This window comes from Lepisma saccharinum, chromosome 23 (genome assembly GCF_977018435.1).
Source record: "Lepisma saccharinum chromosome 23, izLepSacc3.1, whole genome shotgun sequence".
NCBI classification, from domain to species: Eukaryota; Metazoa; Arthropoda; class Insecta; order Zygentoma; family Lepismatidae; genus Lepisma; species Lepisma saccharinum.
The window spans coordinates 44,853,069-44,876,247 of NC_139251.1; the positions used below are offsets into that span (position 1 = coordinate 44,853,069).

Consider the following 23,179-nt stretch of genomic DNA (forward strand, 5'->3'; position numbering starts at 1 on the left):
GTAGTATTATATGGGTGTGAAACTTGGTCCCTTACATTGAAAGAGGAACATAAATTGAGAGTATTTGAAAATAAGATCCTTAGGAAAATCTTTGGACCTAAAAGGGATGAGGAGACAGGTGAGTGGAGAAGGTTACATAATTTAGAACTACATAATTTGTACTCATGTCCAGATATTATTAGAATAATTAAATCAAGAAGACTTAGGTGGGCAGGCCATGTGGCACGAATGGGAGAGGAAAGAGGAGTTTACAGGATTCTTGTTGGGAAACCAGATGGTAAGACACCTGTAGGAAGGCCAAGACGAAGATGGAGGGACAACGTTGAGATGGACCTAAAGGAAATCGGTAGGGATGGGAAAGAGTATATAGATCTTGCTCAAGATAGGGACAGATGGAAGGCCTGTGTTGCTGCAGCCATGAACCTTCGGGTTTAAGAAGGCTAGAGAGTTAGTTAGTTAGTTAGTGAACGACGAAAAATGATTAAATATATCACTTTACATTACTAGTTTCGATAGATTTATGTATGTATATAATCTACAGTACTTACTGCATTTATTTTATAACAGGAATATCCAGTATAGCCACAAAAACTGAGTAAATTAAACAAATTTTCGGAACACAAACAAACGTTCGTTACAGCATCTTCTTCTGAAAGCTAGATTGATTGATTGATTTAGTTTATTTTACTTCGCGTTTTGTGCATCTTGGCTAATTTGCGAAGATGGGGATATGTGATGAAATGATGAAATTGATGAATGGACATTCACAAACAACCAAGCCCGAGCGGGATTGGAACCCGGGACCCTTGGCTTCGCAGCGCGATGTGCTAACCACTCGGCCACAGGGTCCGGCGAGAAAGATAGAGAAGTGAAAGGTATGAGTATGGGGAAGAGAGAGAAAGAGAGATTGAGTGAAAGATAAAGTGAGAGAGAAGAGATATGAAGTGAGATGGATACATATTTTGAGAGAGCGAAAGAGAGGAACAAGAGGATGAGAAGAGAAAGATAGAAATAGAGAGAAGAAGAGGGGGAAATAAAGAATGGACAAAATACGAGTTAAAGAAAGATAAGGAAATGAGAAGTAGAGAGTTTGAGAGAGAAAAGACTGATGGAAAGTAAGAAAGAAGAGAGAGATGGACATAGAGAGAAAGAAAAAGGGTGAAAGGGAGAAGGCGAAAGATTAGGAAGTAAAGAATGAGAGAGAAGTGGAGATTTTCCCGCTTTCATTCTTCGAGCAGCAACGCCAACTAGCTGTTCAAATCCAGAAAAGCAGGACGAATAATCTACACGAGCGAGCTTTTTCTTCTATCTAAAAACAAAGCCATAAATCGTGCATTTAAATTGGTCTTGCGTTATTTGACTGCGAACAATCCTCGATGGATTAACAGTGATATAATATGCATCGACGCAACGCATTTTACATGTAGAGTCTCGTCCCAGTAGCATTTCAGGGGACAACCAAGCGTAGAGATATCCACAACAATACCATATTGAGATGACGTCAAATTGTTCGTTCCCAAAGTGTGCTTGTACATGTCTCGTCTGTTTTTGCGCTTCTATTTAATTTATTTGAGTTTGCCTTTCAATCTCTCTCTCTCTTCTCTCTCTCTCTCTCTCTCTCTCTCTCTCTCTCTCTCTTTTTCGCTCTGGACTAAACAAAACAACGAGACTGTGTAATGAACTGGTAAGAGAAGGCGAGAGACGAAAAATCAATCCGACTTTCGAAACGTGTCCCCCTTACTTTGCAGCATGTACACTCCTCACAAAAAGTTTGTAACATTGTTATATTAGACAATAGGTGATAGACACGATGGCATACGTCGGCGAGTAGACAAGAACGTAAACCAGACAGTTACCATGTGTAGTTGCATTCCAAGGCTGTGTCTATCACCTACTGTCTCACGTAACAATATTCCAAACTTTTTGTGAGGAGTGTGTATTCATATTTTGGTTGATAGTAAAGTATGGCGTACAGTCCGAATTTGCTTAAACTACGTAAAGCTGGTGGGAACAACAATTTTTGTTATTTGGAAGAACCTAGAGATATTCCCTTATTTGTAAACAACAGCGAGAAAGTGTGAACACAACGGAATGAAAGTAACAATTTAATTGTAGAAAGCGTTTATGGTGTTCTATTAAAGGTACCACCCCAACATTCACCTGAAGCTAAACCTTGGTAGCCAGGATTTGAACTTATAATGTTCTGAATAGGAGTTCGCAAGAATTAATACTACCAAAGCAAGAGTTCGCAATAATTAATACTACCAAGGCAAGAGTCCGCAAGAATTAATACTACCAAAGCAAGAGTTCGCAAGAATTAATACTACCAAAGCAAGAGTCCGCAAGAATTAATACTACCAAAGCAAGAGTCCGCAAGAATTAATACTACCAAAGCAAGAGTTCGCAAGAATTAATACTACCAAAGCAAGACTTCGCAAGAATTAATACTACCAAAGCAAGAGTCCGTAAGAATTGATACTACCAAAGCAAGAGTTCGCAAGAATTAATACTACCAAAGCAAGAGTTCGCAAGAATTAATACTACCAAAGCAAGAGTTCGCAAGAATTAATACTACCAAAGCAAGAGTTCGCAAGAATTAATACTACCAAAGCAAGAGTCCGTAAGAATTGATACTACCAAAGCAAGAGTTCGCAAGAATTAATACTACCAAAGCAAGAGTTCGAAAGAATTAATACTACCAAAGCAAGAGTTCGCAAGAATTAATACTACCAAAGCAAGAGTTCGCAAGAATTAATACTACCAAAGCAAGAGTTCGCAAGAATTAATACTACCAAAGCAAGAGTTCGCAAGAATTAATACTACCAAAGCAAGAGTCCGCAAGAATTAATACTACCAAAGCAAGAGTTCGCAAGAATTAATACTACCAAAGCAAGAGTTCGCAAGAATTAATACTACCAAAGCAAGAGTTCGCAATAATTAATACTACCAAAGCAAGAGTTTGCAAGAATTAATGCTACCAAAGCAAGAGTTCGCAAGAATTAATACTACTAAAGCAAGAGTCCTCAAGAATTAATGCTACTAAAGCAAGAGTCCTCAAGAATCAGCATACCGCAGTACCCTCCACAAGAATACCGAAGTACCGCACCACAATAACAACTGCTACAGGAGCAGACCTTTGCGAGCTTAAATACTACCTGGGCATCCTCTGATGGAATTAATACTTCCGGAAGGCCCCTCCGCAGCAGAAATATATAGCAGCGCTCCTCCTCATGAAAAAGTCATTTCGGACCAACTTGGATAAATAGTAACTCAAAATCCTCGCCGCCAACGCGAGTAAATATCGCACTGCATCTTCATATGAATAAATCGTGTAGTCTCGTTTCGCCTAATTGCTTATCAGCCCAATATAATGTGATTTATGATCTGGCCGTCATTTTAGGCAAAGCGGGATATCCCCCTTCGCCAAATCTCATTTCGCCTAAACTGGCTGAAAGGGAACTTTTTCAAATGAGAGAAATTAACGGCCTCTCAATAGGGAGATACGTGCTGTTTTGTCAATTCGTCCTCAGCTCTCCTTTTGTCACACAGCTGATCGGTATAGCCACTGTGAATGAGTGTTAAATGAATGCCCTGATCTTCAAATCTTTTTAAAACTTCAATAGTAAAATGACAGATTAGGTTAGGTTACGTTAGGTGTATATTAATGCATTGACTATACTTTCTTTTATCTTACATTAAGCACGACACATTCCCATCCACGGTGTGTGACAGTGCTCCTTTTTAGACCTGACTATTTAGCTCATGTGACTGTTCGAAATTAGTAGGGAACGGATTTTAAGGTGCAAAAATGCTTCTTATAGAACCATTTCCCTGTTATAAGCACATTCTATCGCCTGTGAAAAAAATAAAGGACCGATTTTACAAATGCACCTCTCCATGTAAACACAACACAGCACAGCACGGCTTCATACCAGGTAGCCCCTTCTTAACTAACTTGAGCATCGTGTTATTGATTTAGTAGGTGTTTTAAGTCCACTTTATGCACAGTAAGGCTAATCGGGACTGGACCTACAGTTTAAAGTGGGATCCGAACCACTTGTGCCTTCACCAGGTATCGAACCCGGGACCCCTTGATTACAAGGCGACGACGCTACCACTGCGCCATAGGGGAGGCCCGAGCATCGTGTTATCTTACGCTACAACTGTATATCTGAAAACTCTCAACTGGATGTAATATATATATATATCTTGATTTCTCCAAAGCCTTCGGCTCTATAAACCACAACTACCTCCTACATAAATTATCTCATCGTTTTAATATTCATGGGAAATTTGTCTTTCTGCTTAAACACTACCTTCGAAACAGAAAACAAAAGGTTGTACTTTCCGGAACCTCTTCTTCATATCGAGGTGTATCTTCTGGTGTTCCCCAAGGCACTGTTCTTGGATCTCTTCTCTTCATCCTCTACCTTGATGATCTTCCAGAATATCTTTCTGACTCTTGTAAAAACCTTCTTTTGTTCGCCGATGATTGGAAAATACCATACAGTAAAATATCAAATTTAAATGACATGGCACTGTTGCAAAAGAACTTAGATTCCCTAATAAAGTGGTGTGAAATATGAAACCTGAAACTTAATCCTCAGAAATGTACCACCATGACCTTCTCCTTAAAGAAAAATACATTTAATACGCAATATTTCATAGAAAACAATTGCGTTCAAAGGGTTGCCGCACAGAAGGACTTAGACGTCATATTTGATTAGAAACTCTCCTTTTCTGACCACATCTCCGCAGTCACTAAGGGTTCCATGCGTATGCTGGGTCTCCTCTATCGTTTTACTGAAAAAAACAACCTGTCTGCTCTCGGCACTTTTTTACAAATCTTTCGTTTCACCAAAACTTGAATACTGTTCTCCGATCTGGTCTATGGCATGCCCCTCAAAACTAGATAGACTAAATTCTGTTCTAAATTTCTTCCTGGCCATTGTTCGACACCGAATTCCATCCACAAAACATTTACAAAAGTCCATCCTTCTGAAAATGCTTAATATGCATACCCCTCACGATAGACACAAACTTGCAGACGATATTTTCTTCCATAAAATAACCAATGGGAACATAAGAAGTGATCGCCTTCTTCAAGAAATCAGTACCGTCCCGCACCACAAGGAGCACTCAGCTTTCCACATATCAGAAACCCAGATTAAGCCTAATACAGCGTTACTCTTCCACAGACTACCCGGCCAATACAACACTCTACCAAACCAAGTTGATATTTTTGAAAACCAGTCACGTTTTAGAAAGCTACTGTGTAACAACATGTAATCAACTTTATCTCATATGTAGGTATTTTAGTTTATGTTATTATTCTTTATTGTTACTTCCATTGTTATTTTTTGTTATTTCCATTGTTACACATTTCAATGTAAAATGGCCAAAACTGTATTTGGAATTCTCTGGTAAATAAATAAATCGTAAATAGCTGTTTCCATACCGATCGTTTGAGATATGTATCTTAGGACATGAAATCAAGTAAAATGAACACACTTTGTTGCACCTTCTTGCACCTTTTCGTGAGTTTAGCACATTTATTCCCTTTTTACCCCCTGTTTGATGCTTCAACACTTTATCCCTTCATTTTCTTTCATGTTTTGTTAAAAAATTAGACAGAAAAATAAAATTTTCACTCTTCTTGAGCAGCTACATAAAATCATATAGTCTCATTTTGTAGAACGGAACGAGAGCTATAAAATGGTATAATATAATAATTGCAATCCAAAACAGTTCCCAATATATTGTAGCAAAACCCGCGAAAGAAAACACAAACTTCAACGAAACCTATTCGGCAGAACGACTGTTCTCTCTGCGGTCCGCGCTCATTATATAACCACAGTTCTCTACGCGGTCCGCGCGCATTATATAACCACAGTTCTCTCTGCGGTCCGCGCCCATTATATAACCACAGTTCTCTACGCGGTCCGCGCGCATTATATACAGAAGGCGCAGAAAAAGAGAGCATCGAATAAAGGCATTATGTCAGCACCTTTTTTTAAAACATTTCCAAAACCTTTTTTCCCCTTTACCGACCATAATTTTGCACCTTAAAATCCTTTCCCTAGTAGTTAGCATCAGCACATGTTTCGAAATTTTAGGTGTTTAAGTCGATCACCCTCAAAATTTTCCTTGCTTGCAATATTTGCCTACCAACTGGTTTAGGCGAAACGGAATTAGGCGAAATGAGGTGCGATCGAATAAATAGTCACAATTTTGATTTAACTTCACTGCATGCTCAGATAGGCCAATCGGCACTGGAAATATAATTGAAAGTGGGATCAAACCACTGTACAGTGTGCTTTCATAGGAAATCGAAAACGAGACCTCTTGATTACAAGGCGACAACGTTACCAAATAACGTTTTTATTGTACGTACACGGCGTCCTAGCAACTGATTCCCACCTGCTCTCCCAGCGAATATCAGCCTTCATCTCGTGACGGGATTTGGGAACAATCAAGACGCCATCTCTCCCAGCTTCTCCCTCAGGGGACTGATGCAAAGATTTATCCGAAAGAGAAACAGGGGGAGGAATATTCGAAGCACCTCGGCATCATTTTTCCTTATCGGTCTTTGATTGATTTCGCTCGAGGGAACATTTCCTTTGCAGATTCCTCCTTCATCTCTGGGGAATGTCGATTACTCTCCCGTCTGCGACATTCTGTCCCCATATTCAATAGCATCCCGGTTTTACAGACGTATATGTTATCCTTCAAGCTAACAGTGAAAACAAATCGGTACAAGGGAAAAGACGGTGTAGGTATGAAATGTGAAGTAATATTAACAGCCTTGTTGATATATTTTAACTACTGCATTCCTTGCCTTGCTACTTATGTTTCCTATTCTTTGATTTTATCATAATTAATAGAGTCCAAATTTGTATGTAATTATAATTACATATTCTATTCGTTTCTAGATTCATACCTTGAATAGGAAAATGTCAGTGAATTATATAACTGACATGATGTTGCAAGAATTTTATGTTACATAATTTTACAAATTTGGCAGAATATTACTTTACATAAAATAACATATTTCGGAGAGTTTTTCCTATCTTGCTTCTTTTTCCTATATTTTCGATCTCTGAAACATGAATAAAATGTGTAGCTCATGCGATGTCATATTTTCTAATCAATGACATGCATAGTGCATACGGTCACCTAGAATTGACTGACAAGTTGAAAGACAGGCTGAAGACGAAAATAAAAACGGGAACTGTTATTCATCGAAAGATGCTGGCGTTACATATTTTCGTTTTTCGATTTTAGTTTTATGCAAAGCACCTAGAAACTTGGTATCGGTGGACAAGAAAAGTAGTTAATAGTTGACAAAATTTGTTTCTTAAATATGTACACGTTACTGTGCTTTTTTGGGTTTATAAATTTATACAAATTGCAATTTGAACAACTTATATCCTTAAAATTATATTGAATATGTTCAAATAAAATAAATATCTAGGAGAGTTCTTGAAATTGCTTGGATGCTCGATTATTTTCAATGTTACATATTATTTGATACTGCATATTTAGCTACATATCCTTTGATAATACATATTTAGGTACATATTTTATCAATTATTGTTACATATTTATTTACATGTTTTGTACTTTGATATTACATAAGAAACCGGGGTGTAATAATTACATAATCTTTCTAAGAAATGCACTAAAATATTTGAATATACAACAGATAAGAATGATAAATTAATTCTGTCAAACGAGAAAAATATTACTAAAGAGACTTCCTCTGTTCGGTTACATGGAGGTGAACACATTGTATTTTGAACTGCGAGCACAACGTCATAAGATAATTTCCAGATTCAAACTTACCATGCTTGCTAGAATCACGTCATCAAACTATTCCCAGATAAAATTTCAACTAGGATGACTTTACATTTATACAAATGTCTTTAAACCTTTACATGTTGCCCAATGTAGAAGGACGTAACAGTTTTGGTGCTCTGCATAGACATGACCTTGGATGCTGAAGCATTACAGTGTAATTTGCAATCGTTGACCTTCAAGACGAAAGACTGTATTTCTTGAGCATTCCAATAGGTGCTGTGTCTACTTTTTCAGCGGACGACAGCTATGAAACTGTAAACGGGAAGAGAGCCGACTGAGGGAGATGATATTGCAGCCATTCCCTATCGACTCTCCGTGCATTCGCTTCTCACCAAACTAAGCCTGCGAAGGAAAGGAAGGAGGAGGGGGAATGATTCGTGGAAGCGAACCGGTTGCATCCCTGCAACTCCCTCCTGGACAAATGGGCAGCCGCGTCTCCTGGAACGCTCCGTTTATCCCGTTCTCTCCCGTCTCGAACAAGAACAAATTGTTTGCATCCTTTCGGGCGTCGGGAGAAACAAGGTCGGAAAGAGGGGGGGGAGCCAAAGCGGAAACGTGTTCTCCAAAAATAGATTCTATTTTTTTTCTGCAGATCGTTTTCCATTCGGAGAATTTATGAGTTCGGATTGAGCTGTTGTGTAATCTTTCATCCGTCTACGAAAGAGTTGCCAACGGAAGACTTTAGCGAAAAGAATTTCAGCGCTTCGGTAATTTTGTTTCTTCAGAAGATGTATGCTTCTGAATGCTCATCATTTGAAATATCGTGAGATTTGTGATGTTCCTCTACCAGGACATTCATCCAATTAAGATAGAGCTATGATTACTGATGTAACCTGTCAAATATTAATATTTTAATGCAAAAAAGTCAATTTGGAAGTTTTACTTTAAGATTTAGTCAGACGTTAGCTCTTCAAAGGCTGATGCGGCACGCAATTCGCACTGCAGCTTTCAATGGGGTCAGCTTTTGTTAAGGCTCAGATGTGTTCATGTTATGATCATCTTTCCTTTTACTTATCTGGTACTGCTGCCATCTGTTGTTGATGAATTCAGTAAGGAAAGTTCCATCATATTAACTTCCTCATTTATTTGCATCCACTATGGTCCACAATTTTAAAATCTTATTCCCAGATATTTGTTTGAGAATAAATAATGTTTCTCAAGGAAATTGAGGGTAATCTCAAATGACAATTTTTTCAACAATGTCCCTACATAATACGGCTCTAAGTTCACACATCCTCTGCATAATGGGTACTTGGGGACAATTCTGCTGTATAGGCGGCCGGAGCGTGGTCTGATTGAAACACCTCCAGTGTGATCGGGAGAGAGAATGTGCGCGGCATGAGTTTCAGAATCCCCTACGTGTCCCCATGGCGTGGTGCAGTGCTCAACTGATAGCTTTACTTTGTGCGGTATTCATACAGGCTTAAACATTTAGTTTAGTAAGGTCTTCAATCCTTACGTAAAAACGAATTTTTTGAGAGCAACAACCGAAACATTCGTAATGGATTTTATTTATTTATTGATTTGGTGATTTAAGTCCACATTGTGCACAGTAAGGCTAATCAGGACTGGACCTACAGTTTAAAGTAGGATCGGAACCACTATCTGCCTCCACCGGGTATCGACCACCGGGACCGCCTGATTACAAGGCGACGACGCTACCACTGCGAGGAGACCCCAATTCGTAATAGACCCATTCCATATACCTAGCGAATGTTATCATGATTCAAGACGTTCGAGTTATGTGGACGAGATGATGTGAAAAATATATTGTTGAATGTTTCGCATCAAGATGCTTAACGGGAAGCATTTATTGGATACATCACCATCCTCTCACTAGTCAGAAGCGAGCCTCGGAAAAGGAACATCATTTGAACCTTTTGCACTTTCTGCACATTTATGCTTCAGGCATTGCAAAGAAATCTATCTCCCAGCGTCAACTATGAAAAAATCTTCTCTTGTGTGTCTACCATCGTGGAGATAAAATTACCCCTGGAGATGGGTTGGCTAAGGTGCTTGAAGCGTGCCGAAGTGTTCCGGAGGTGCAAAGCAGTGGACTTTTTCCAAATGGGAGAACTGTGCCCTTATCCTTTAATCTTTTAAGAGGAATTAAATATTTAATGTGGCGCTGACTAATCTTTGACTTAACTTCCATGTTAAGTCCGAGCAACCAGTAACTGTAAAGTATGTAACTATTTCAATCCACGGGAGCGCCCGTAACAAGAATAAATTGAAAGAAGAGGAAGAAAATTCATAAATTGTATGTACTATTATTATTTAAAAAGTATAGTGGTTGAGTGATTGAAATTCAAATGTTGGTGATCACTAGACATGGAATTTTAGGTATTTAACCTATTTTTTCCTTTGCAGGTAAATAAGAAATAACAAGTTATATCAGCGTTGCATTAAAAAACGAAACAACTGATGAAGTTTTATAGTGCCTAAAATAACCTATTTTGCTTTTTAGAACCTATTTTAGGTTTATGTGCCTAAATTATACCTATTTTTAAGTTTTTATATCTTTTTAGGTTTTACAGGATTTTTATATCTGCAGACAGTTGCGGCGAAAGGGAACAGTTCTCCCCTACTTTTTACCCCTACACTAGAGACTCTTAATGCTAAGCCTTGCCTACTAAGATAAAGTAAAGTTCTTGTCCCCCCTCCTCCCCATTCTAAGGTTTGGCACCCACTCGTCTCTACTGCCTGCACAGTCCAAAATGCAAACTTCTCATTTGTGTGGCCTTGCTGACTCTCGCATAAGTTTCGTCCTTTTGTGGCATTCACGCCTTGCGAAGGAATGTTTCAGCATTCAAATGTGCACTACTGACTATGTTTCTGTTTGAAAGATAATTTTCAGCACATGAAATGATCCTCACAGACAAAAGGTGGAGTTTGAGTGTGGATAACGTAAAAATATTCATGGTGGTCACTAGGACCATGATAAAATTCGAGTATAATTTCTGGTATTCAAGGCGAACTTTCTAAAAATTCAAGGATACAAGCATATGTTTTCTCTATTCTAACCTTACGTATTACCGACTCTCACCCTCCCTTCCATACACAAAAATACTAACAGTATAAAGGGTTTGTATGATTTTAATATACCAAAAAATTATTTACGTAATCAACTTCAAGATATATTATTTTGCAATAATCTTCCATCTGTCAGATAGATTGTTCTGCAAAAGACACTAACCAAGTAAAAACGGATTGAGAAAATTTTGTTTTATTTTCCATGTAGCTTTCTTTTTCTTCCTAAAAAAATATATTAATAAAGCTAAACTGAGAGAAACTTTCCGCAGGGCATTTATAAAACATGTTTAAATTTAATGGGATTTAGATTAATAAAAGTTGCAATTTTTCACGTCTAAGGAGAAAAAATTGTAATAGAGAAAACATCCGCTTGTACTTTTTTTCATGTTTTGCCAAAATTCATGAATCATTTCCAGAGACAATAATTTACATGTAGTTCCCGGAATTCAAGGAATTCCAAGTAAGTAGTCACCCTGATATTGTGCAGAAAATTATACATACGTAATTCATTTTTCATATCAATGAGGAAGTTTTTCTAACAGCACAACTGCAGTATTTGAATAATTTGTAGATAATTTTGAAAATGTTATAAAGTGATGAAAATTTGTTTAAAAAGTTAATATTAGGTTATTACGGTTCTAGTGAAATTTTGTTCTTAAGGATTGTATGTAATCAGTATTTTTCAGGAATTTTGTACCAAATTAAGTCTTTTTGCAATCTATTTAAGGATTTTTGGAGCCTAATTTAAGGTTTTTAGAACTTATTTTAAGATTTTTAGAATCTATTTTAGGATCCTAAAGCACACTTTTTAGAACCTTACCATCCGAGGTCTAGTGATCACTTAGCACTATAAAAGCCTTGTTGAACCTACCAAAATATGGTGACAAGCCCTTAATGATATGACAGACAGGGCTTAAATAAATAAAACAAGCCTTCTTAATTATCAAATATTACATGGAGTCACATTCCTTACCTACACTAAAATATCCCTACCGTCGCTAAAAGCTGAGACTGTAAAAGAGTACTTAGCACGGAGGATTCAGGCGCCAGAACATCGTTGGCCTGCACAAACGCAGTTACTGGGGTGTACTACATGGTAGTAAGGTTGACTTTTTGGTATCCTCCAGACCACCCCTTACACACCGAGAATTTTTTCAACAATTTCAATGCATGGAACGGCTTTGGGGTTCACGCAGATTCTAATAAATAGGTACTTGGGTGCAACACTTGAAGGCAAAGAGGGCCGGAGCTTGGTGATGATCATTTCACTCCACAAATTGTCGAGAATGTGAATGTCTGGGGCCATACCTCCACAACCCCCTCTATGCCTTGATGGCTCTGCTTCAATTTGTAGATTACTAATACAGTGTTACACATATTCCCCTTACCTCACACTCATTTTTCCTCTTCTATATCCTATGCTTTCAACTCTTTTTCGACATGTTCTTGAACTGGAAAACAGTATCTGCTGGATCCTTATAGTTCTGCAACTCAATTAACTTCAATGCATTCTGGGTTGCATATGTTACAGGCGTTTATTAACCACGTAAAGACAGTTGTAGTTAACACATCGTTTCTCAACCTATGGTTGGGGCGCGACTGCTGCGTCCTAAGGGGGTGTTTGGTGGGTCGCGAAGTCGGTCTCTAAAATTTATTTACTGTGTCTTAAACACTTATTACAATTAATTTACTAAGATATATTGTTTTAATAATTGTAATTCAACGCGCGTTGCAAGTAGTCTAAACTCTACATTTCCGTTATTCGCTCTTCCATTGCTTTTTACCGGCATCCAACGTCGTCGCCTTGTAGTCAAGAAGTGGCGGGTCGATACCCGGTTGAGGGACATAGTGGTTCGGATTCCACTTTAAACTGTAGGTCCCGATTAGCCTTACTTTGCATAAAGTGGACTTAAAACACCAAATGAACCAACCAACCAACTTTTTACCGGCATCCCTCAATTTCAGCATGTGTTTAGTTACATTAGAGTAAATTAGTCTTTCAAATTACAAATTTACTTTTGTAGAATGAAGTATATGTAATTTGTTTAAGCAAGGCTAAAAAAATGGCTTCTTAAAATACTCTATGTTGGCAAAAATATGATTATAAACTGGGTGCACACCCCTACAAGTAATTCTGCCGGCGCCCATGCTTGTGGGTCCTACGAAGTGTAATATCCTTCAAGGTGGGTCCCGGACTGAAAAAGGTTGAGATCCACTGAGTTAGCACATGACTCGAAAAACATGAAAGTAACACATCTCACAATATAGAAGAGAGGCAGAATGAGTACAACTGACGACCGCGTGTTCGAGCGCGTTAAGTGTTCGACCTGTGATCGCACCAACAATGATTTCGGCTTCAAATCTCGGCCTGGTAATGAGTGCCATTTTATCCTCATCGCCGCGATCAGCCAAAAGTGGCAGAGAAGCTACGCTAAATAACAAAAATACAAAATGCTTTCTCGCTATCGAAACATTGTAAACTTGACAGGGTGATAACCCCTTACTTTAACTTTATAGTTTCGCTCTAAAATTAAACGAATAGTACACATTAATTATTTTTATGGAAATCGTATTTGAACACTAGTAGTATTTTGTTTTGAATATGGTTTCCGTAATGTGGGATATTTTAAGTACATCAAAACTCTTTACATGAACTCAAGATAAATCAGATTAGTTTCTTAATTGAAAGCAGCAGTATCCTTTAAACTCGTAATAAACCTCTCGCAAAGTAAGTGGAGGATCCAAAAAGTAATGCCTCCTCGTATATTATTTTGTAATGTGTAACGCGTTGTTGATGTGTTATTACTATGTGATATACGTATTAGTCCTTCACTAACACTTGTGTACTATTTGTTTCAGATTGACTGAAAGACGTTATGGTGATATATTAGTCCTTCACTAACACTTGTGTACTATATATTTCAGATTGACTGAAAGAAGCCATGGATTTGAGGCATAAACAAAGAGCTGTGATTGAGTTCTTGGCAAAAGAGGGTTGTCCCCCTGTATAAATTCATAGGAGGTTAACAAATGTCTATGGGGACACTGTAGTGGACGTGGACACTGTTGGGTGAAGAGGTTCAACGAAGGCTATTGCAAATAAACCACGCAGCGGACGTCAATCAACATCAGTGACGGAGGACAAGAAACGCCGGGCAGATGAATTGATTCGTCAGGATCGGCGCATCACAATCGAGGAGTGTCTTATGGGTCTTCTCAGGGCTTAGTCTGTGACTTAGGATACCACAAAGTGTGTGCTGAGTGGGTTCCCAAAGAACTGATCCCAGACATGCGCACTAGGCGTGAGGAAGTGTCGCAAGATCTCCTGGCCGCGTTTGAAGCACATCAGAACGGTTTTTTCAAAGATTGGGTCACTGGAGATGAAACATGGGCGTATATGTAAGACCCAGAGAGTCAAGTGCAATCGATGTAATGGCGCCATAGTGGTTCTCCACGTCCCAAAAAGTTCAAGTCTGCAAGATCAACGCAGATAGTGATGACATGGTGCAGACAACAAAGTCCAGAGTTTTGCCAACATGGATTTGACACTTGGGTTCAACGTTGGCGTGCATGCATTGAACTGAACCGTGATTATGTGGAACAGTATGCATATGTAGAAGAGGCTTCAGGCTTCACTATGATGTATAGTTTATCTTGATTGATGCATTATTAAAGAGCTGGGATGGCAGGAGGCATTACTTTTTGATACCCCGTAGTACTATATTTATCTGGCGCGGGCTCGGGCTGGCTCTCTATGTGTATCACCCTCCTTCACTTTATGTGCTACTCAATATTTTCTTCTCTCTCTTACTATCTCCTCTCCTTTCTCTTAATTTCTCTCTCTCTCTCTCTCAATCTTTTTCTCTTATACCTCTATACCTATCTCTCTATTCGTCTCTCTCTGTCTCTCTATCCATCTCTCTCTCTGTCTGTCTGTCTCTCTATCTCTCTATCTCCCTCTTCCCCCCTCGCTCTCTCCGCCAACTTTTGGAAATCATAAAGCCCAGTCAGCAAGAAAAACAGGCGAAAATTCAGCTCCTTGCGAAATGCCTCTTGTTGCCCTATTACTTCTCCGCAGATAAGAAGTTTTCAGCTTCCAACGGACAAAGATTGCGTCAGCATCACAAGAAAGCGAAGACGACTTAACCAACTTGGGATCCATTCTTCGCGATGGTAACCTCCTGCAAGCCTCTCATCCATCATCACCGGAGTCCTCTCCTATCCAGAAAATCACTTGCCAAGTTTTTATTTATGAGGAACGAACCCGGTCTGTACTTTTATGGAGGATCCAAGTTCCTGATTTATAGGCAACAAGATTACTAAAATATCTCTTGCTCAGGATTTATATTTGGACTTACCCCAAAGAAGCCTCCATACCATATTGAAATATCTGATGATATACATTTTACATTTTTGTAATTTCGATGATAAATTCTTTTTCGTCTTGTAATAAAGAGGATTCTGGTTCGATCCTCAGTGGAGGTACATTGCTCAGTGATTTTTCAGTAGAGAGTAAATCACTCTTCCTGGGAAATAATGTATTGTTTGTTCTATAAATAATAGAGAGAGATATTCGGATGGGTTCTATTAGGTTCCGCAACAGGGCCAGATGGAATTTAAATACTTTACAGATAGAAAGGTTCTTTACGGTCCACAACCCATTTACACTTGCTGATTTTCTTTCCTGGACCGGAATTGAATTTATTTAACAACCCTGATTTATTTGAAACTGCCCTTAATTGGTGAATGCATTCTTACCATTATCATTATTACTACAACCTCCATTAACAACAAGAGCAGAAAACATTAAAATAATACGTATAACAATCACATCATAAATAATCCATTTGCTCACACAAATATCTCCCAGAGAATTCTTCCGTTCCCTCTAATGCATTTTAATTATTATTACTTTATATATTTTACGACCCTATAGTCCACCTGCTTTCATGACCGTCGACGCTCGTGCGCATGCGCTGAGTGGACGAGTCTAATGGTAAAATAGGGGTGGAAAGGGTAAAGGAAATAGATTCCGTGCTACTGAAACAACAAGTGACCTTCAAGTACCGTTCGTTTTTCTACCCAGATTTCTTCATCTTGTCCTCGTGATGCCATTATTATAATCTAATGTTTCCTCTTTCTCCATTTTCCACTTGCAGAAAGCCACTGCAGAATGGAGTCGTGGGTGTCCTGATGTCACATCCGTCTTCGGAATGGGGAGCAAAGCAGAGCCAGCCCCTACTCCGCCCACGGGTCCACAGAACAAGAGACCTACCATCGTCATCTATCCCACGGGTGAGTCATCATTCAGTATTCTTATTACGGCACGAAATTAGACCAGTCAAGGTCACTCGCCTTCACATCTTTCCCTTGTCTCGTCCTTATTCATTTTGGAAAATACATCGACATGTTCTTTCGGTTTTTTTTTTCGAAATTATTATCCAAAGTTTAAATTGTTGCTTACTGGCAACACTGTTGATAGATGGCATGACCTTGACTGGTCTAATTTCGTGCCGTTCGCTTTAGAGCAGTTGTCCTTGAAAGTGAATGCTGTACAATCACTATTAGTTTAACAAAGATGCACTTCGTGTAAAGCTTGTATCTTCCCATACAGCAAGCAAACATATGCTTAGAATGCTGAAAGTTCCAGGTATCCAGATGATATATATGAAGGTCAATGTTTGTAGATCCATTTTGGATATATTTTGGGAATATATGCAACTTTGCGTGCTGGACGCTACAGGCGTTTATTTACCACTTACACATATTTCCGTGTACATGTCTGGAACATCGCCTGGACGTTTTTATTTGATGCAAATATGTTTCGGATATAAAAAATGATTATTTCTGTGTTAGAATGCGAACTTTTCCTAATAATTATTGAACACGGAAAAGGTGCATTTCTGGGACAATATTTGGACATTTTGTTTCTATAAAAATGAATTAATGAACAAATAAGTTAAAATCTTTTGAGAGCGTCGTCAATTATGGCCATTTTGCACCCTTCAGAATAAACTAGGAAAATCACCTGATCTAAAATCCTTACATTCGAGTTTAAAAAAAAGGGGTATAACCCCCCTTCTTAAGAATGATTACAAGTGCAAGCTTTTAAATGGACTTGCACAAGATATACACAATACAGGGTGATTCAAAAGTCCCTTAACATCCTCTATAAAATGTAAAGGAGTTAGGCTGGGTACAGTTGGTCACGATACAAACAGGTTAGGCCTAGGATATTGGTATGTTCCAAGCGGGTGTCCGCCATATTGGTGTCCGCCATATTGAATTAAACTCAAAATTTTTAAATGGGAAGAAGGTGATGTGATATATGAAATCAGGCTAGACGTTCACGAGAAATGCAGTGACGAAGGTTTTTTCAACCTATCTTTAATCAGGAAAACGTTGTGATTTTTATGACTTTTTTTTTACAAAGTTCAAACACAGAATTATCTGATATCTAAAAAACTAACAGTGCGCTGATTTTTTGTAAAGTTTTCAAATTTAGTGCAAGACTTGAGAAACAAATCCCCATACTTTAGGATAAGATGCAGATTAAATGTTTTAATAATATTATTATTAGTATTAAAATAATAATAATAATAATATACGAGGAAACAAACCATATTGACAAAAACGGATTGATTCACATTTCTCTGATGTAGCCTAAGGCTATCAGCAAATGGACACATAATGTATGATAGTACTTTTAATATAGGATACCTCAGAAAATAGAATATAGAAATAAAATTCATTAATTACAAATTCATTTCACCAACTACGAGCAACAATATTTTTAGTAATGTTTCATTTTGCTTACAGTAGTTGCAGAAAGTTGTGAATAACTTACTATCCATTTCCAGTCCCTATTATTATGAGGCCATTCCTCCATTAATAATTCTCAATTAATTCTCTTCAAATACCTATGCATCAGTATTAGATGTATTAAATTCCCGACAGATGGTAGAAAGTATTTATCTAAATATATAGCACAATTTTTACTAAAACGTTTTGAATACTTTTTCTAAGATTAATAACTTAAATTAATCGTTTTAGGTCCAGAACATTAATGAACACTTTTTTGAATATTTTAGGAATATTGTTACCCTCGGGTAAATATGTAGAATTTCTCGCAGTAAATGGAATGTCATAAAGCGTAAAAAAAGTACAAGTTTGCACTTTATTGCTGTGAAACAACTTTAATCTTGTGTATTTTTGTACGGGTTCAATGTGGACAGACAGTCTTTTTGTACCTGCTCCTTGAGGAAAGTTACGTAACGCACACTGAGAGGTCAGTGTCCATGTTAGCATGTCCGTCCGTCTGTCTACATCCGTTCCCTTTGTCCCAAAATTTGGGAACCTTTTATTCTGGTTTTTGCGTTCGCTTTTCGTTGAGGTCATAATGCAGGTATTTCTCTATTTCCTTCCTTCTGATTTATCCTGTTTTTCTCTCCCTCTCTTCCCCTAAATTCCTCCCCTCTCCTCTATCTCATCACCTCTCTTCCCTCTCTTTCCCCTATCTATCTTATACCTCTCTCCTTTCCTCTCATTCTCTCTCTCTCCTTTCCTCTCTCTCTCTCTTTCTTCATTTCTCTTCACATTTCTCATCTCTCTCTATTATTATACTCTCCCTTCTACAATCTATTTTTTCTCTATCCCTCCTCCTCATTAAATTTTCCTCTATCTTGTCTCTCTATCTATCTCTGTGTTACTCATCTCTATCTTCTCTATCCTCTCCCCTCTCTCTCTCTCTCTCTCTCTCTGTAAAGAATTCTGCACACAAGTTCACTTACATGTATGACTCAAAGCCTTGAAACACTTTAATACAAATAACAGTTGCAGGAACTTTTCCTGCTAATAACATCACGAAAACGTTCCTTGTACATCGCCACAGATAAAAGTCAATTGTCTCGGAAATTCTACTTCTGAAATTTTCTTTAAAATCAGGAGAATGCAGTTGCTGTAATTGCAATCACGAAGTCCTAAATTCCAATCTCGGAGGCGACAGTGTTTTATCAAAGTATTTTCCTTCATTCACCATCCTTGAGGTAAAGCATCGAAAGAAATAGGAAAATGCAGAGCCAAACATAAGATAACAAGGAATAAGAAGTCATTCCTTTCCTCTTTTCCTGGTATGCGAGTGAAATATGTAGCGGCCATATCGTGAAATGTTTTGAGTCGAGAGTACGCGTCAGAAACAGGAAATATAACATTGAAGAAAAGGGGTATCTATCTAGGGAGGGGGGAGGGTTTGGAAATCGAGCGGAAGAGTGCATGAACGTCAAAGATGATAAATTCCCAACCGCGGCAAAGAGGCCCCGATGCACATTCTTTCGAATCCAGGACGGGGAATGTATCGAAGTGTAGAGCTGCTACGAAAACCTATACATTATTACCTGTCTTCTTATTTCCCCGGGGGGAGGGGGAAAGACAAATGCGCCCCAGAGGCTTTTCGTCACGTTTAATAAAATGCGCGGAGCAAACGATTTCGCCTGGCGTGAGGAGGAAAGATGAGGTACAGGCAGCATCCGAGGACTTTTCTCCCATATACCGCATTCCACGGGAGATGTTCTCCGAAGAGTAATGTTCGATGCCCTGCGAGGATATGTAGACGGGAATTTTTCATTCGAATGTGTTGTTCCAAACGGAATTATCCACGCACATTTTTCTCGTTTTATCACTGTGAGGAGTAAAAAATTGCGATGCAAGCTCGAGGAGAGGAAATAGGGAAAACTGTAGATGGATATGAATAGAGATTGCTTAGTTTCCCTACGTGGATGTGTAATTTTGTTGTCGGGTAAGAAATTGCATGTGTCTGGCCTGCTTTAACTGTACTTTCAGAGACGTTAACTGTGCCTGGATCTACAATTCTTTGATAACACTATAAAGCCTTGTTTCCATGTTTAATAAAACACTAAATTATTGACGATGGCAACATTTTTTGTAACATAACGTAAGTTTTTCCTGGTCACCAACGGCGTAAACAAGTGAAAGCCAGGAAGATGCCACAGGTGACTGACTCTGCATTACTCAGTAAAATCCATCACAATAAATATCTGGGACGATAGAGGTCATTACTCAGTTTTGAGCTATCAGTCAGAGGGTGCAGAATTACGATCAAGAAGTCTAGGAGAAGGAGAGTGGAGTCTGAGCATTCATACTAGCATCACAAACGGATACTTTGTTTATTAACCAGTCCGTGGTTCGACACCTCGAGGGAGCACTTCCCACACAGTGAGAGACAGGTATTTCCATTCACCATGCTGATCCGATTCCGTGTTCCTAGCGAACGTGCTCGTAGCGAACACGTGCTCTTAGCAAACACCGGAAGGAAAGGATTTGCAGGTGCGTGCTGTTAGCGACACACAAACTTGCCCTGTCTTGTTTGTCCTTGCAAGTGGTCAACATGCAAGTGTTGCCAGTGATAACATATAATCATTTTGTGTTTGAAATTAGCTAAATGAAGGATTCTCAACAATTTAGGTTAACTACATGAAAGTTTTTGTTAGCTATATATTTCTCTCATCTTGCTGGTTTCACAGTCGATTGAAGAAGAGTCTCACTTATAGCACAACACTTGAGCAACCTTGTGTTTTGACGTCACGGGAGAAAGCTTTTTAATTTTAGGCTAAATGCCTACGTTGTTAGGTTAGGCTAACTATGTTTAGTTCTCTTAGACTAAATAATAATTTTCCATTGTATTTATGCTAATGGAAGCTAATCTAACAGGCCTAACCTAACCTTGTAGGCATTCCTCGTCCGACGTCAGAACACAAGGTAGCAAAACTGTTGTGCGACAAGGAAGACCCGATTGAAGAATGATCAGGGATGAGTCAGGTCAAGAGGCAAGAGCCACTGAGGTGTGTCTCCACGCAAGTTGGCTTATCACGGGCAACACTTGCATGGTGACCAGATTCAAGGACAAATAAGACAGGACAAGTTTGTGTGTTCGCTAACAGCACGCACCTGCAAATCGTTCCGTAACTGTGTTCGCTAAGAACACGTGTTCGATACGAGCACGTTCGCTAACAGCACGGCACCGCTGATCCAGTCCTTGAGGGTGTAAAACTCAAGTGTTGTGTCTTGCCATTCATATGTGTGTTTGTCACCTCTCGCACGTTACCTTTAAGCTCTCTATGACCAGCGAGTATGCAATCATAGAGGATGAATGATGAATGAGTTGCACTACCCAGATTCGATCCCCAGTTCCTTAGGGAACGTTGCGGTAAAATAAGACACGTAGCGTTTCCACCCTCTAACTTTTTTCTTAAGACAATGATTCACAATAAATTCTGAATTTGTCTTAAGAAGACCCTGTTAGAGGGTGGAAACTCCACGTTGATACTGTCTTATTTTACAACAAATTTTCCCTTCGTCAGTAATTTAGTGTTTTATTACACTTTCATGTAGTTATCAGAACCATTGCAGTTTCTGAACTACATAAACCCAACATGACAAAAAATAATTTCAAATGTATTGTAGAATTGTTGTAAAATCCATCTTCCGAAACACAACATCCTGACAATTTTGTACATTCAGTTACTGCTTTCTACAAAATAATCAATGGAAAATGTCCGAATTTCTACTTACACAATTCAATTTCAAAGTGCCTTCTCGATCGAGCTGAAACGCTCAACTGTTCCACAACCCTACCACTAGGCTTTCTCTCTCTGTTCTACAGGGCCTTCCAGATAGCGCAGTGGTAGCGTCATTGCTTTGTAATCAAGGGGCCCCGGGTTCGAACCCGGTGGAGGCACATAGTAGTTCGGATCCTACTTTAAACTGTAGGTCCAGTCCCGATTAGCCTTATTGTACATAAAGTGAACTTAAAACACCAAATCAATCAATCTCTGTTCCACAGGCTGCCACAGTTCTATAATAAACTACCCTCAAATATACTTTCTCCGCAGAAAGTACTTTCCGATGGTCACTAAAAATTAATCTGTACGGAGATCTTCAGTTTGTTTCCTTGTTTATGTCTTGTTATGCTTATCCTTTCTCCATTTGACCTAAAACCATCTTGACTTGTTTTTGATAATATATTAGAGTTTCACTACTGGCCATTTTACACTTGGAGTAAATGAATAAATAAACATAAAATGTTTACTGTCATTGATATGGATGTATATTGATACTAAAACGTAAAATAATTTACATATAAGTGTATAGAAATTGATATTAAAGTAACAACGGGTTCACTTTAGCGCCACTAGATGTCTCTGCATGCAAACAAAATAAATACGAAGAAAGCTCAGGCGTTAGAAACAATAAAGAAGAATATAAGTATAAAGTAAGTATTAAGGAATGCAAATAGTAAAACAAGGCCTAGGTTAAATTTTATACCCACACAATGCAATCATACGCTGCATGTCTAAGGTAAACTTCTTGCAGATATTTTATTACTTTGTGAAATTAAATAGAATGCAATGCAATCTGTACTAATTTTCAGTCTTCCGTATTTCAAATACACTATCTACCAAAAAGTTATTGGGCACCTATGATGGTGGTTAATTTAGTATCTAATTTGAATCATTTAGTATCATTTGTGGTTGTTCGTGGCACAATGAACTCACAGGCATGCTGTAAAATACTAGACAATGAAATGCTCCAAACCTTGTGGCGTTTTTACGGAATGGACCCCTGTTACTTCCAGGATGACAATGTTAGGTGGCATGTTTCGGAGGCTACTATGCAGTGGTATGCCGACAACAATGTTCACCGATTGGTCTGGCTTGCACAGAGTCCTCATCTCAATCCCATAGAACACCTTTGGGAGGCATTGGACTGGCGGGTGAGGTCTCGGGAGATGCGGCCAAATTCCATTGTCCAACTGAGAGATCTTGCAAGAGGAATGGCGACTCATTCCAATGGACGTCCTCCACAAACTAGTCGAGAGCATGCCTGACAGAGTGGCTGCTGTTATAGCAGCAAGAGGTGTCCCCACGAGGTTCTAACAGGGTTCGCACCACCAGACAACCATTTTGTACACGTGCCCAATTACTTTTTGGTAGATAGTGTATATTATTCCTTTTCAGAGTCTACATAGAACGAGAACTTGCTTAGGTATACTTGGGTTTTCCTTCTTTCTGTAAGCATATTATGCAATATAATGGAAAGCCTTTGTTAAACAGAAAAATGCATTCAAATATTGAACGTTTTCCAAGTTGAAGGAATTCAAAGTATGCTAAGAGTTCCAATATATGTCCAGTCCAGTGTTCCGCTGGATATATTGGAACAAGCTGAGGGACATTTTGCCTAAGGCTGCAACGCTCTGGTTCTCTTCATACGA

The 23,179-nt window shown here is 38.6% G+C and overlaps 1 protein-coding gene across 3 annotated transcripts in view; it reads left to right on the forward strand.

Annotated features, from left to right (window-relative positions):
* Positions 1 to 23,179, forward strand: part of LOC146005264 (uncharacterized) — a 374,131-nt gene that overhangs the window by 264,207 nt on the left and 86,745 nt on the right. For all 3 annotated transcript variants that reach the window (XM_083144366.1, XM_083144364.1, XM_083144365.1), the window contains exon 3: positions 16,053 to 16,188. In XM_083144366.1, coding sequence (XP_083000492.1) covers positions 16,107 to 16,188 — 82 coding nt within the window. In that variant the 5' untranslated portion in view covers positions 16,053 to 16,106. The remainder of the gene's footprint in view (positions 1 to 16,052; positions 16,189 to 23,179) is intronic.